The sequence below is a fragment of the Notolepis coatsorum genome, assembly GCF_963971535.1.
Source record: "Notolepis coatsorum genome assembly, contig: SUPER_7_unloc_4, whole genome shotgun sequence".
Taxonomy (NCBI): Eukaryota; Metazoa; Chordata; class Actinopteri; order Aulopiformes; family Paralepididae; genus Notolepis; species Notolepis coatsorum.
In genome coordinates, this window is record NW_028174877.1 from 360,348 (window position 1) to 376,759 (window position 16,412).

The following is a 16,412-nucleotide window of genomic DNA, read 5'->3' on the forward strand; positions in this document are numbered from 1 at the left end:
ATAATAATAATAATAATAATAATAATAATAATAATAATAATACAGCTGGGCCCTGTTTCATGTACGTGGTTCAACTAAGTCGATCAACATGTCCATTATCCAGCTTCAGTTAACCCGATGTTCAAAGCCGGGATTTTCCTGTTTCACAAAGGAGGATTCAGTCTCGTTAACTCAAGCCAGACTTGAGAGTCAGGCTCAAGTCAGGCTAGATGCGCGCTCCCGTTTTAGGTGGAAAGCCAGCACGTATCGATGGCAGAGACCCTGATTCTCAACGGCATTGATTGATTAATTGATTTAAGACTTTATTGACAGATTGCAATAGGCTCAATCGCCTCGCCGACAAGTTAAATGCGTTATCTATAGGCTAATTCTAAGTCCCTCATTACCTCAATCAATCAGATTATATTTCTTTAAACTTGCCTGCTGGATTGAATAATCAAATGAGATCTTGCTAGCGAAAATTATTAGTTAACTGTTATACAGAATTACGATACGGCTCTCTTACCCATTGATTGATGTATAGTCAATCTTTTACTTATCTTCTCTGTGGTGTAACGGGTTCTTCTTTTGACTTTCACACGGACGACCGGGGTTCAAGGCCCTAGTCTTTTCCTTCTTTTTGCAATATAGGAATAATTCAATTTGGTGCACGTTGAGAGCTATATAAAGAATGACATCCTCAATGCATGTAGATTTATAATATTTTAACTTAAAACCAGGCTACTTTGGCGTATAATCATTAATATTATATTCAAAAAAATCATATTGGAAACACGGGGATTTGAACCCGGGTCGCTGAATTGGCAGGCATGAGCACTACCGCTGGGCCACTGGGCCAGATGGGATAAATTCATTGTTTATACATTAATGAACGAGAGACCCGTGTTTAGAATATCCGTTGTTTTGAATGAAGTTTATCTCTTTATCCTCATTCATTAATGTGACGTCAACGGCTCATTCAATTTCTCAAATCCGTCAAACAGCGCATCTCATCAGACATCTTAATCCCAGTTACAATTAAAATAACCACATCATGTGTACATCGCACGAGCGAGCGCCACCGTCGCCACGGTATATATAACGTGCATTATTTAGGACAAAGTGAATTTAATATCAGCATTTTGGGTCTATTTTACATTTCAAAAGCCCCCTCTGGAAGAATGGAGCACAAAAACGTAATTCAGAATGGTATAATGCAGATCGTAGACTGTGGGAATAGTTTCAGGAAACGGGCTGTCACTTCTTTGCGGGGGCGTGGCGATAGTTCAGGCTAACTTGAACTTGAACTCTGCTTTCGACCAGGCTCAAACTTTTGGATATGTTGTCATGGTGATTTGGAAAATCCAGGTACATGAAATCGGAAAGTCAGGCTAACCCAGTTATCCAGCTAAAGTTATCCGGCTAACTCGGTTATCCCGGTACATGGAACGGGGCCCTGGCCTGCATGACCGTGTGCAAGGCCTGGTACCGGTGGTGAGAGATATAATAATAATAATAATAATAATAATAATAATAATAATACAGCTGGCCTGCATGACCGTGTGCAAGGCCTGGTACCGGTGGTGAGAGATATAATAATAATAATAATAATAATAATAATAATAATAATAATAATAATACAGCTGGCCTGCATGACCGTGTGCAAGGCCTGGTACCGGTGGTGAGAGATATAATAATAATAATAATAATAATAATAATAATAATAATAATAATAATAATAATAATAATAATAATAATAATAATAATAATAATAATAATAATAATACAGCTGGCCTGCATGACCGTGTGCAAGGCCTGGTACAGATGGTGAGAGATATAATAATAATAATAATAATAATAATAATAATAATAATAATAATAATACAGCTGGCCTGCATGACCGTGTGCAAGGCCTGGTACCGGTGGTGAGAGATATAATAATAATAATAATAATAATAATACAGATGTTTGATTTCTTTATTTGATTTTAAATCTTTATTTCGTACATGTAAATAAATACAAACAATATCAAATCAAAACAAATCATTGATCTCAAGAAATTAAATAATAAAAATAAATAAACAAAAGCAAAACATAACTCAATTTACTCAATGTTCGAAAAGGAGTAGGAAGAAGTATACACTTATTTGATCATTTCCTTATACATCAGTTTGAATTGTCTCATGTTTGGACATTGCTTTAGCATGTTGATGTCAGATATATAATACAGATGTTGATGGTAAGATATATAACGTCGGTGACCAATTGCAGCCACTCTTATTGTCTGGGACCAAGTACGGCCACGCCCCACTCCCAGTAAAAAGTGGGAATCTCTAGAATGGGTTTGGGGGGCGTCTTCCTTAATGACAAGCAAGCAGTGCAAGAATGTACCGTAGTGGCGTGCAGTAATGCGCCTTTCATTTTCCTTCGCCCAGGTGCGTGCACGTGCACCGGCGGCGGCGGCGTGCTCGCTCGGCTCAGGTGCGTGCGTGCGCCGGCGTGCCCGCGCATGCGCATGAGATCCCACCTTGGTTCGACACACACATTATTGGTTCAATTTGTGGTTATTAACACGCTTTGGCTTTGCACGCCAATTTGAATTTGGTTAATCACCATACACGTGATGGACGCAGCAGGCGATCACTCATATTGTTATTCCGCTGCGCCGAGGTACAATGATTGATTGATTGATTGATTGATTGATTGAGCAACATGAGCTAACTGGCTGAGCTAACATGGAGCTAACACGCAGCTAACATGAGCTAACTGATGCATTTTATTACATGCTGTGCATTTAGACCTTTTACTGTGGTTCAACAGTTTTAGTAGCAGTGTGCACAGAACCAGAGCATTTAGACCTTTTACTGTGTTACTGACATGAAGATGGAACACATTTTTGTTGTTAATATTATTTATATTACTGGTAGTTCATACAAGACTTTCTTTGTAAAATGTGTCATAATGACTGTAGCATTTGTGTGTGTGTAACGTACACTGTAAAAAATAAATGTTTTTTCACAGGAAATTCACTATTATTTTACAGATTACTTTTGTTTTTCTACTTTAAGTGTAAATGCCATACAAATATAGTAAATTACCTTTTATCAAACTATTAACCATTAAATAAATGTTGTAATTCCTTCATAGTTAAATACAGTAGAGGTTGCATACTTCATTATCTAAATATGGTAAGTTAAGAGTGTTGTGTTCACTCATAGTTAAAGACTGTAGAGGTTGAGTACTTCATTATCTAAACATGGTAAGTTAGAGTGTTGTGTTCATTCATAGTTAAAGACAGTAGAGGTTGAGTACTTTATTATCTAAATATGGTAAGTTAGTTAGAGTGTTGTGTTCAGTCAGACAGTAGACAAGTAGAGGTTGAGTACTTTATTATCTAAACATGGATTGATTGATTGATTGAAAAGTTTATTAACAGATTGCAGAATGGGTACAGACAGTACAGCTCAATACATACAATTGTTAAGGGGATGCAGACCAGAGAAAGACTTTCGTCTTGTTTACATCAGGGTCCCCCATTTTCAATTCATATATGACATACATGACATACAGATAGACAGTACTGCTACATCATCTATACATTTATGACATATCAGATTTGCAAATACAGTACTGTTTGTGATACAAAAGTGTCCAGAAAAAGGAGTGTATATACATTTGGCGTAGAAACTGTACATTGGTGAGTTAGAGTGTTGTGTTCATTCATAGTTAAAGACAGCCGAGGTTGAGTAGTTTCTTCTGATATTCCATAGTAAAGTACACGTTAACGTTACAATGTGTTGGGTTCACAACAGCGTTTAGTCCGACGACGCGTCGCGATAATATACTATATTCGCGAAGTACACGTTAACGTTACAATCGTCGCGATAATATACTATATTCCATAGTAAATTACACGTTAACGTTACAATGTTGCGTTGTGTTCACTCATAGTTAAAGACAGTTGTGTTCACTCATAGTTAAAGACAGCCGAGGTTTCAAGTGATTCGTTGCAATGTACGCGGAAATGCCATAGCATTTGTCTAAGCGGGGCCTGAAAAGAAAGGCGCTTTACCGTACTGGCGTGCGGTGACGAATGCGGAAGCATTTTTGCACTGCTTGCTTATCATTAAGGAAGACGCGTTTGGGGCGACGCTGTATACGGAAGTAGCTCTCAAGGTGACGATTAGACAACACTTTTCTGTTGTCAGTAGATGGCAGCATTGGTTTAAAATTAAAGGCTGAAAATGTTGAGAACTACAACACTGCATTTCCCAAGAGCGTTAGCACAGGTCGCAGGTCACTGGGATGTGTCTATATTCTCCGACGTGATCTGAACGGCGTTAAACTATTACTGCGACCTCGGTATAGCGACCGAGAATGGCCAACTAATTATCTTAACAAAAGTGCGCTGGTAGCGTTACATATGTTGTCTAAAGGGGGACATATGGTACAATTTAAGATTCTAATGATAATCGGCATATAAAGGACAACATAAAGCATCGTTAATTTGTAAGAAACCTCAATGAAAACGGCGCAGGGTGCTATTGTTATGAAAATGTGATAGAAGCCTATAAAAATGTGGACGCATTTGGCCTACGTTCCGTTAATACAGATGTTGATGGTAAGATATAATTATAATTAGAGGTGTGTGTGTGTGTGTGTGTGTGTGTGTGTGTGTGTAGGAGCTGTGACAAGCGGCTGTGGTCCAGTATAGACGTGAGTCGCTGCTCTCCCATCTCCAACCAGGCCTTGGCCGGCATCATCAAGCGCCAGCCGAGCGCCGTGGACCTCAGCTGGACGCCCCTGAGCAAGAAGCAGCTCACCTGTCTGCTGCTGCGGCTGCCTGGTACTGTACTTACTGTACATACTGTACATATATACACAGTTAGACTGCCTTGTACTGTACATACTGTACATACTGTACATATATACACATACTGCCTGGTACTGTACATACTGTACATATATACACAGTTAGACTGCCTTGTACTGTACATACTGTACATACTGTACATATATACACATACTGCCTGGTACTGTACTTACTGTACATACTGTACATATATACACAGTTAGACTGCCTGGTACTGTACATACTGTACATATATACACAGTTAGACTGCCTGGTACTGTACTTACTGTACATATATACATATATAAACAGTTAGACTGGTACATTACATATATACATATATACACAGTCAGACTGGTACATTACATATATACATATATACACAGTCAGACTGCCTGGTACATTACATATATACATATATAAACAGTTAGACTGGTACATTACATATATACATATATAAACAGTTAGACTGGTACATTACATATATACATATATAAACAGTTAGACTGGTACATTACATATATACATATATAAACAGTTAGACTGGTACATTACATATATACATATATAAACAGTTAGACTGCCTGGTACATTACATATATACATATATACACAGTCAGACTGCCTGGTACATTACATATATACATATATACACAGTTAGACTGGTACATTACATATATAAATATATAAACAGTTAGACTGGTACATTACATATATACATATATAAACAGTCAGACTGCCTGGTACATTACATATATACATATATACACAGTTAGACTGGTACATTACATATATACATATATAAACAGTTAGACTGGTACATTACATATATACATATATAAACAGTCAGACTGCCTGGTACATTACATATATACATATATAAACAGTTAGACTGGTACATTACATATATACATATATAAACAGTTAGACTGGTACATTACATATATACATATATAAACAGTCAGACTGCCTGGTACATTACATATATACATATATAAACAGTTAGACTGGTACATTACATATATACATATATAAACAGTTAGACTGGTACATTACATATATACATATATACACAGTCAGACTGCCTGGTACATTACATATATACATATATAAACAGACTGGTACATTACATATATACATATATACACAGTTAGACTGGTACATTACATATATAAACAGTTAGACTGGTACATTACATATATACATATATAAACAGTCAGACTGCCTGGTACATTACATATATACATATATAAACAGTCAGACTGCCTGGTACATTACATATATACATATATACACAGTCAGACTGGTACATTACATATATACATATATAAACAGTTAGACTGGTACATTACATATATACATATATAAACAGTCAGACTGCCTGGTACATTACATATATACATATATACACAGTCAGACTGGTACATTACATATATACATATATAAACAGTTAGACTGGTACATTACATATATACATATATAAACAGTTAGACTGCCTGGTACATTACATATATACATATATAAACAGTCAGACTGCCTGGTACATTACATATATACATATATAAACAGTCAGACTGCCTGGTACATTACATATATACATATATAAACAGTTAGACTGGTACATTACATATATACATATATAAACAGTTAGACTGCCTGGTACATTACATATATACATATATAAACAGTCAGACTGGTACATTACATATATACATATATAAACAGTTAGACTGGTACATTACATATATACATATATAAACAGTCAGACTGCCTGGTACATTACATATATACATATATACACAGTTAGACTGGTACATTACATATATACATATATAAACAGTCAGACTGCCTGGTACATTACATATATAAATATATAAACAGTTAGACTGGTACATTACATATATACATATATACACAGTTAGACTGTCTGGTACATTACATATATACATATATAAACAGTTAGACTGGTACATTACATATATACATATATAAACAGTTAGACTGGTACATTACATATATACATATATACACAGTTAGACTGTCTGGTACATTACATATATACATATATAAACAGTTAGACTGGTACATTACATATATACATATATAAACAGTTAGACTGGTACATTACATATATACATATATAAACAGTTAGACTGGTACATTACATATATACATATATAAACAGTTAGACTGGTACATTACATATATACATATATAAACAGTCAGACTGCCTGGTACATTACATATATACATATATAAACAGTCAGACTGGTACATTACATATATACATATATAAACAGTCAGACTGGTACATTACATATATACATATATAAACAGTTAGACTGGTACATTACATATATACATATATAAACAGTTAGACTGCCTGGTACATTACATATATACATATATAAACAGTCAGACTGGTACATTACATATATAAATATATACACAGTTAGACTGGTACATTACATATATACATATATACGCAGTTAGGCTGCCTGGTACATTACATATATACATATATAAACAGTTAGACTGCCTGGTACATTACATATATACATATATAAACAGTTAGACTGGTACATTACATATATACATATATAAACAGTTAGACTGGTACATTACATATATACATATATAAACAGTCAGACTGCCTGGTACATTACATATATACATATATACGCAGTTAGGCTGCCTGGTACATTACATATATACATATATAAACAGTTAGACTGGTACATTACATATATACATATATAAACAGTTAGACTGGTACATTACATATATACATATATACACAGTTAGACTGGTACATTACATATATACATATATAAACAGTTAGACTGTCTGGTACATTACATATATACATATATAAACAGTTAGACTGGTACATTACATATATACATATATAAACAGTTAGACTGGTACATTACATATATACATATATAAACAGTTAGACTGGTACATTACATATATACATATATACACAGTCAGACTGCCTGGTACATTACATATATACATATATAAACAGTTAGACTGGTACATTACATATATACATATATAAACAGTTAGACTGGTACATTACATATATACATATATAAACAGTCAGACTGCCTGGTACATTACATATATACATATATAAACAGTTAGACTGGTACATTACATATATACATATATAAACAGTTAGACTGGTACATTACATATATACATATATAAACAGTTAGACTGGTACATTACATATATACATATATAAACAGTTAGACTGGTACATTACATATATACATATATAAACAGTCAGACTGCCTGGTACATTACATATATACATATATAAACAGTTAGACTGGTACATTACATATATACATATATAAACAGTTAGACTGGTACATTACATATATACATATATACACAGTTAGACTGTCTGGTACATTACATATATACATATATAAACAGTTAGACTGTCTGGTACATTACATATATACATATATAAACAGTTAGACTGGTACATTACATATATACATATATACACAGTCAGACTGCCTGGTACATTACATATATACATATATAAACAGTTAGACTGGTACATTACATATATACATATATAAACAGTCAGACTGGTACATTACATATATACATATATACACAGTTAGACTGGTACATTACATATATACATATATAAACAGTCAGACTGGTACATTACATATATACATATATAAACAGTCAGACTGGTACATTACATATATACATATATAAACAGTTAGACTGCCTGGTACATTACATATATACATATATACACAGTTAGACTGGTACATTACATATATACATATATACACAGTTAGACTGCCTGGTACATTACATATATACATATATAAACAGTTAGACTGGTACATTACATATATAAATATATAAACAGTTAGACTGGTACATTACATATATAAATATATAAACAGTTAGACTGGTACATTACATATATACATATATACACAGTTAGACTGGTACATTACATATATACATATATACACAGTTAGACTGCCTGGTACATTACATATATACATATATAAACAGTTAGACTGCCTGGTACATTACATATATACATATATACACAGTTAGACTGGTACATTACATATATACATATATAAACAGTTAGACTGCCTGGTACATTACATATATACATATATAAACAGTTAGACTGCCTGGTACATTACATATATACATATATAAACAGTCAGACTGGTACATTACATATATACATATATAAACAGTTAGACTGGTACATTACATATATACATATATAAACAGTCAGACTGCCTGGTACATTACATATATACATATATAAACAGTCAGGCTGTCTGGTACATTACATATATACATATATAAACAGTTAGACTGCCTGGTACATTACATATATACTAGTGCTCTCAGGCGATTAAAAAAATTAATCTAATTAATTACAGGAGTTGTAATTAATTAATCTAATTAATCGCATTTTAATCGCATAACCATTCTATGCCTGATATTCTATATTCTATAATCATATTTCAAATTGCATGTGTCCGGATGGCAGAATTCAGTACTGTATCTACAAAACCTTCTGTTTAATCATCTTCCATCTAGGCCTAACAAAATTAATAGTTGGTTTCCGGTTGCCGACCGACCCTGCCGATTTAGGTGCGACCCAATATATTTTATGAGTTTTTTAAAAAAACAAAAAAAAAGAGATCCGATTTTTTTTTTTTTTTTTTTTTTTTTTAAGAATAAAGTTTCATAGAAATCTTAGTCAAACATTTAGTATTATGGATATTAAACATGCTGGCAGAGTACATGCATCCATGTTGTTGTGAACATTTTAATTAAATAAAGAAATTCCCTATCCATAGTCGCCGTGGGAAAGAATAAAATAAAAAAATAAAATAAATTCCCTACCTACCCATGGCCAAACTGACAACCAACAGGAAACCAACAATATATTTTACTTTGCCCTATTAATTTGCTTAGATTTTTCAGGTCTGGTCAATTTGACCATAGTGTTATTCACAGTCAAAGATAATTTTTTTTTTTTTATTGATATTCTCATTTGGTTCATTACAATTGACTCAAGCCTAGTAACAGACAGTCTTTCTGACACTGGGAATACATTCCCTGAGATCCATAGATGTCCCTAGAATCAGATACCAAGAACATGCAAATGGACCATATAAAAAAAAGTCTGTAATGTGTATTCTACGTTCTTATGGAATGAATGAGATACAAAAAAAAATTATAAAAATATAAACAATCCACCAAATAATACCAAACAAAAGTCGATAGCAATTGCAGAATAAGCCAATTTTTCATGGGCGCAACCCACAAATGCATGTTCCTTACAAATGGGGCACCATTTAAAAAGGTAAATAAACAGGCTTTCCAACGGTATAAAATCTATTTCCAAGAAGCATTGTTACAACAGAGAAATAATCTACCAAACACACATTTCTGAACTTTTTGTTCTATGTTTATATCCATATATATGTATGTATATGTATGTATGTAGTGGCCGCTTGTCGCTCCCCAATGAATCGACGAGCTTCACGATGCACCCACTTATATAATTTCCTAACTCGGCAATCGAAGTTGAATGTCCAAGCTGCAGCCGATGTAGTTTGCAGGGTTTTATTGTCAAAAGGAAAGATGAATGATGATGAAGGTTAACAGAACAGTTGTCAGTCGTTTGTTACAGATAAGCAGTTCCAACAATGAAAACGGGTTTGAAAGTGAATCCCCGGCAGGTGCATGGCTAGGCTCGGATTAACAGAGCCTCTTATAATAGAGGTGGTGTGCCCCCTAGTGTTCAAACATGAATACACCATTCAAACATAAATACATGCATTACCATATAATACAACTTCTAATAGGTCGGTTTTGGCTTCTACAATATATATATATAATAGGGCTGTCTTAAATACTTCGAAGCTTCGAAGCTTCGTTCGATGGCACAAGCTTCGAACATTAAAAAAAAATCGAAGTTTAAAAAAAAATCAAAAAAAAATCAAATTTTTTTTTTTTACTTCGATTTGTGTGTGTGTGTGTGTGTGTGTGTGTGAGAACTACCCATCCCAGTTAGGACAGCCGAATCCCGTCCAATCTTTCGCCGTCGACTAAAGACTCACCAACCATTCTTCTTCAACCATTATCTGAAATGATAAAAAAAAATCTAACCTTACTGTCATGCACTTTTCCTAATAAACTAACCTACACTGTAACACGCAACACTTTGATAAACATTGTTACTCAGCTGATAGAGTTGTACCCTTCTTGCTGTCTTGTCGTACAGAACTTGTAAGTCGCTTTGGATAAAAGCGTCAGCTAAATGACTGTGTGTGTGTGTGTGTGTGTGTGTGTGTGTGTGTGTGTGTGTGTGTGTGTGTGTGTGTGTGCGTGTGCGTGTGCGTGTGCGTGCGTGCCGCGCGCGCGAGCGAGCATGGGGCCATTGGGTGGGGCCGGGGGACAAATACACTGGAGGAAAGTAACCCAGCTCAGCACTGCCCAAATTATATCATCACTATTGCCTGTTTGAAGGATATCATCCTCAAATACATATACACCTACATGCCTTGTAGAATTCCACACATAAGAAAGAAAGATACTGGGATGAATAAACACAATAGGAAATAAAATTTAGATAAGGTGCTACTGAGATATTTTGGTGAGTTCTTTGTTTTTTTGTGGAAGTTGCCCTTCTTAAAAATGCATGAACATTCACTGATAATTGGTCTGTAGTGGAGTCTACATGGTCTACATTGCCGGACCGCGTGAATATTAAAGGCAACCAACTTGTGTTCAGCTTTTCGTTCAGCGTTTCTCTGATTGGCCACACGGCCAATCAATCAATCCACTAGCACACGCCCTCGCGCAAAGAGAGACGCGGCAAAAGCGCTGGTCGAACCAGCGGTGTTCTGTTGTGTGACTGTACTCTAGTCTACAGCGGTGTTCTGTTGTGTGACTGTACTAAACACTTCCACCACATGACCGACATTTGACATACAGTACACCTCCTATCTATGTTGGGATTATGTTTGGTCATGACAAAACAATAAAAATCGCTACTGTTAGTAAGCTGCCACCACCCACTTCAATGACAGAGCTCTCATATTTGCGAATGCATAAACTATATCTTAAATTATGGCGATGTGTCTAATATGGCTGTCGCGAAGTCATTGATAAGCGACAGCCATATTAGACACATAGCCACAATTTAAGATATAGTTTATGCATTCGCAAAATATGAGAGCTGCGTCATTGAAGGGCTTCGTTCTACAACGGAGCACGGTCGCTGCTGCTGGAGCTGGACCGAGTAGAGCCGGCGGCGGTGCACGGAAGCCGGGGACTAACCACCGCATCGCCCCGCTGACGTTAAAAACGCGAAATAACGTTACTGATGTACAGTGACACCCAGAGTTTCTAGTTACAGTAGTGACGCGTGACTCGAGATAGTCCTAACACTAGTCTGTAACAGTGTTTATTATTAAGAGTCAGATAGTCCTAACAGTGTTTATAGTCCTAACACAGTGTTTATTAGTAAGAGTCAGATAGTCAGTGTTTATTATTTCATAACTGTATGGGCTTTGTTTATACATGTACAGTGACGAGTGAATCTAACTTTGGTTGTTAAAAACGCGAAACATAATAATCAGTCAGCAGCGCTCCACTGCTACCGCAGCCCAACACAAGTGCGTTGGAACAGCAGCCCAACACTACACAAGTTGGTTGCCCGCGCTGCCGCGCTTGCTCTTTGGATTTCATTTGGGACGTGGGACGGCTGCGCTTGCCTGCGCGTGGGGGCGGGGGGGCGCGGCCAATCAGAGAAAAGCCGAACACAAGTTGGTTGCCTTTAATATTCACGCTGCCGGACCATGTAGAATCCGGACCTTGTAGACTGACATAATTCTGTGCATAGTTTAGTCTACACAGGCCATATTTCAAATAATCAAAATCTTACTTCATTCATCTTAAACATTCTTGATTTGGGGGATTGGTAGTTCCCATGAAATCTGAAGTTCAAACGACAACAGCGATCCACCTTGAATTAAATCACACAGCCGAGTGAAACCTTGTTGGCTCAGTCACGAAAGGGGCTACTTAATTAATTAATCCAACCCACTTTATTTATAGAGCACATTTAAAAACAACAAAGTTTATGAAAGTGCTGTACAAGTCCCACAACATGAGATAAAAAATTTAAAAAAAACAAAAAAAAAATCTTCTTTTTTTATTTTCTTTTATTTTTTTTCGAAGCTTCGAATTAAAATCGAAGCTCGGCCCCGAAGCTTCGATTGCCAAAAAAAGCTTCGAAGGTCAGCCCTAATATATAAACAGTTAAAGGGGAACTCCACTTTTTTTTGGAAATTAGCTTATTTAACATCTTCCCTGGAGTTAGACAAGAAGATACATACCTTTTTTGTCTCTGTGCGTGCATTTTAGCTTTGGGAATAGACGCTCCGTTAGCATAGCTTAGCTTCATCACTGGAAGTGAGGCAGGACAGTAGCCTTACAGTGCCTTACAGTGTATTGCAAGGTCTGACATTGACCAAACTTGATATGCATGACCTTGGTGGGCTCTAGGTCAACTCCTGAAAAGGGGGTCAATGTCAGACTTTGCAATCAAAAGTTAGGGGGCTAATAACCCTTGCCATAATTTCAGTGCGCCCCCTAACTTTTGACTTTGACCCTAACTTATCTCTGTATGTCTTCCTCTCTCCCCCCCCTCTCCTCTCTCCTCTCCCCCCTCTCCTCTCCCTCCCCTCTCCCCCCCCCCCCCTCTCCTCTCTCCCCCCCCTCTCCTCTCTCCCCTCTCTCCTCTCCCTCCCCTCTCCCCCCCCCTCTCCTCTCTCCCCCCCCTCTCCTCTCTCTCCCCTCTCTCCTCTCCCCCCCCTCTCCTCTCTCCCCCCCCTCTCCTCTCTCCCCTCTCTCCTCTCCCCCCCCTCTCCTCTCTCTCCCCTCTCTCCTCTCCCCTCCCCTCTCCCCCCCTCCCCCCCCCTCTCCTCTCTCCCCCCCCCCTCTCCCCCCCCCAGGTCTGAGGGAGCTGGGTGTAGCGGGTCTCCCCTGGACCTGTCTGTCTGCTCTGGTGTCTCCGTCTCTCCCGTGTCTCCGGCTGCTGGACCTGCGCTGGTGTGACGGCATCGGAGACGCTCAGATCAAAGAGCTGATCACCCCACCTGGTGACACACACACACACACACACACACACACCCACACACACACACCCCACCTGGTGACACACACACACACACACACACCCCACCTGGTGACACACACACACACACACACACCCCACCTGGTGACACACACACACACACACACACACACACCACCTGGTCAGACACACACATGCATATATACTAGGGATGCCCCGATCACGTTTTTTGCCACCGATCATCACATATTGGCCGATACACTGCAGATACCGATCGTTTTTGGTTTTGTTATACTGTAAAAACTGGGATTTGGGTTAATTAATATTTATTAAATAATTATTATTAACCTATACATAATAAAAAAAAATACTATGTGCCATTTGAAATCGAATTGAGCTGAATTCAATGAATTTAAACCATTTTCATTATCGGTATTATCTGCGACACAACAAGTCAAAATTCTCCGCTCTCGCTAAAGCAGCGTCTCTGTCTGCAATGCATGTCGACTGTGTGTCACTCTGCTTTGGTCCAATCACATTCCCCCACCCACAGTCTGCGAATCAGAGGCAGAGTAGGGCGGGTCTTCACGGCAAACTTGGTTGTCTCTCAGCGACCTGCACTGCACTCACCTGGGGCAGTGTGGCGCATAATCTGGCCAGGTCTTGGGTCTCATTCACTAAGGACTTACGACAAAACGGGCTTTCAAGTTACTACCTGGTAAAATAAAGGTTAAACAAAATAATGTTTATCTATGGTGTAGCGGGGCTCCGTCGTCTCGAGTCTATTACACTTAGTAAGTAACTTACTCTCATGCTCGCTCGCACACACACACTCACGCTTGCACACACACGCTCTCTCTCTCGCACACAAGCTCTCCGCTGAGAGTTGTGTTTCTGTTATGTTTTTATGTTTTTTGCGCGCGTCATCGATCAGTTTTCGCAATCGGCGAGTATGAAGCATTATCGGAATTCCCCAATCTCATATTTATACTGATTATCGGCCGATACCGATCGCTGGCCGATCGTTCGGGGCATCCCTAATATATACATATATATACATATACACACACACATATATAAATATACACACACATATACATATACATACACCATAGCATGTGAGCGGCGCGGGGAGCGGAGCGGGCGGTTTTGACGTGAGCGACCGAGTGGGTTTTAAAATGAGTCGGCGCGACGCCCGGAGCGAGAGTTCTCCTCCGCTCCAATCCACTCCGGGCCGCTCACAGTGGTTTAACACTGTTGATGTAATATATACATGCAGTACAATGCCAAAGCAACAGATGGCGATGTACAAACATGAAGGCCATTTTCAACCAATGAGAAGGGTGAACCTGTGATATCCTGTTCAGGCTTTGTCACTCACATCCTGTTAGAAAAAGTATATGACGCCATTGTTGTTGTCGTTAGCTTACATGCTAACGTTAATGGCAACGACCATAGCATTGTGGCTAGGCTAGCTATCATCGCTTAGTAGAGCTAGTGAATGGATAAACAACGTTATTTAACATTGCAGAATGGGTACAATTACAATACGGCTCAATACAAACAATTGTTAAGGGGCCCAGGGGGTGTAGACTGTTGTAGTTTGGTCAAATCAAGCAAATTTACATCATGCTCCAAAAAAATAAAAATAAATCTGCCGAGCGATGTGGAGCGGGGAGCGCTCGATTTAAGGTGAGCGAGCGGAGAGCGACTTGGGGGCGGGGTCAACATGAGCGATTAGCGGAGCGGAACAAGCCGTCTAGAGCGAAGAGCGGATTTCTCGCCCGCGCCGATCCGCTCACATGCACTGACATACACACACACATAAAGTGTATATACAGAGAGAGGAAGAGCTCATGTTGTATGACTAGTGATCAGAAGGTTTCTTCAGTCTCAAAATAAATAATTGTATTCTTAACTTTAGTGTTAACACTTTCAGTGCCAGTGGACATCAATACTTGAAATCGTGATCAGATAATTGGAATATTCTTTTTGGGGTACATTCTAGTAAAGGTAAGGGCTATATGATATCAATCTTGCGTTGATCCAAGCATGTCTTCGCCTCGATCTGAACGTGTGTGTGTAACGTTATCCCACAACATATGCCGTTGGTGACGATCAAAGCATAAAAAATTTACCCCCCCCCCCCCCCTCTATGATATAGATTTGATTTGGGAATAACAGCGGGTCGGTTACAGTATAATACGGCTATAAGGCTATTCCTCAGCATTTCAGGAATGACCCCAGACCGATCTAAAAACATACTTATATTCACAACGGTATAACGTGTGAATGTATGCATGGGGGGGAAAAAATTCTAACCATAGAATCATACATGGTGACGTCAAGCAAGGTAGTAATACTAACCACCCAGTTCTGTGGAACCTGATGACATCATGAGATGGAAACCAAACC

The 16,412-nt window shown here is 37.8% G+C and overlaps 1 protein-coding gene across 3 annotated transcripts in view; it reads left to right on the forward strand.

Moving 5' to 3' along the window:
- Window positions 1-16,412, forward strand: part of kdm2aa (lysine (K)-specific demethylase 2Aa) — an 85,775-nt gene that overhangs the window by 62,381 nt on the left and 6,982 nt on the right. For all 3 annotated transcript variants that reach the window (XM_084338331.1, XM_084338330.1, XM_084338332.1), the window contains 2 exons: window positions 4,662-4,825; window positions 13,876-14,022. In XM_084338331.1, the coding sequence (XP_084194457.1) occupies window positions 4,662-4,825; window positions 13,876-14,022 (311 nt within the window). The remainder of the gene's footprint in view (window positions 1-4,661; window positions 4,826-13,875; window positions 14,023-16,412) is intronic.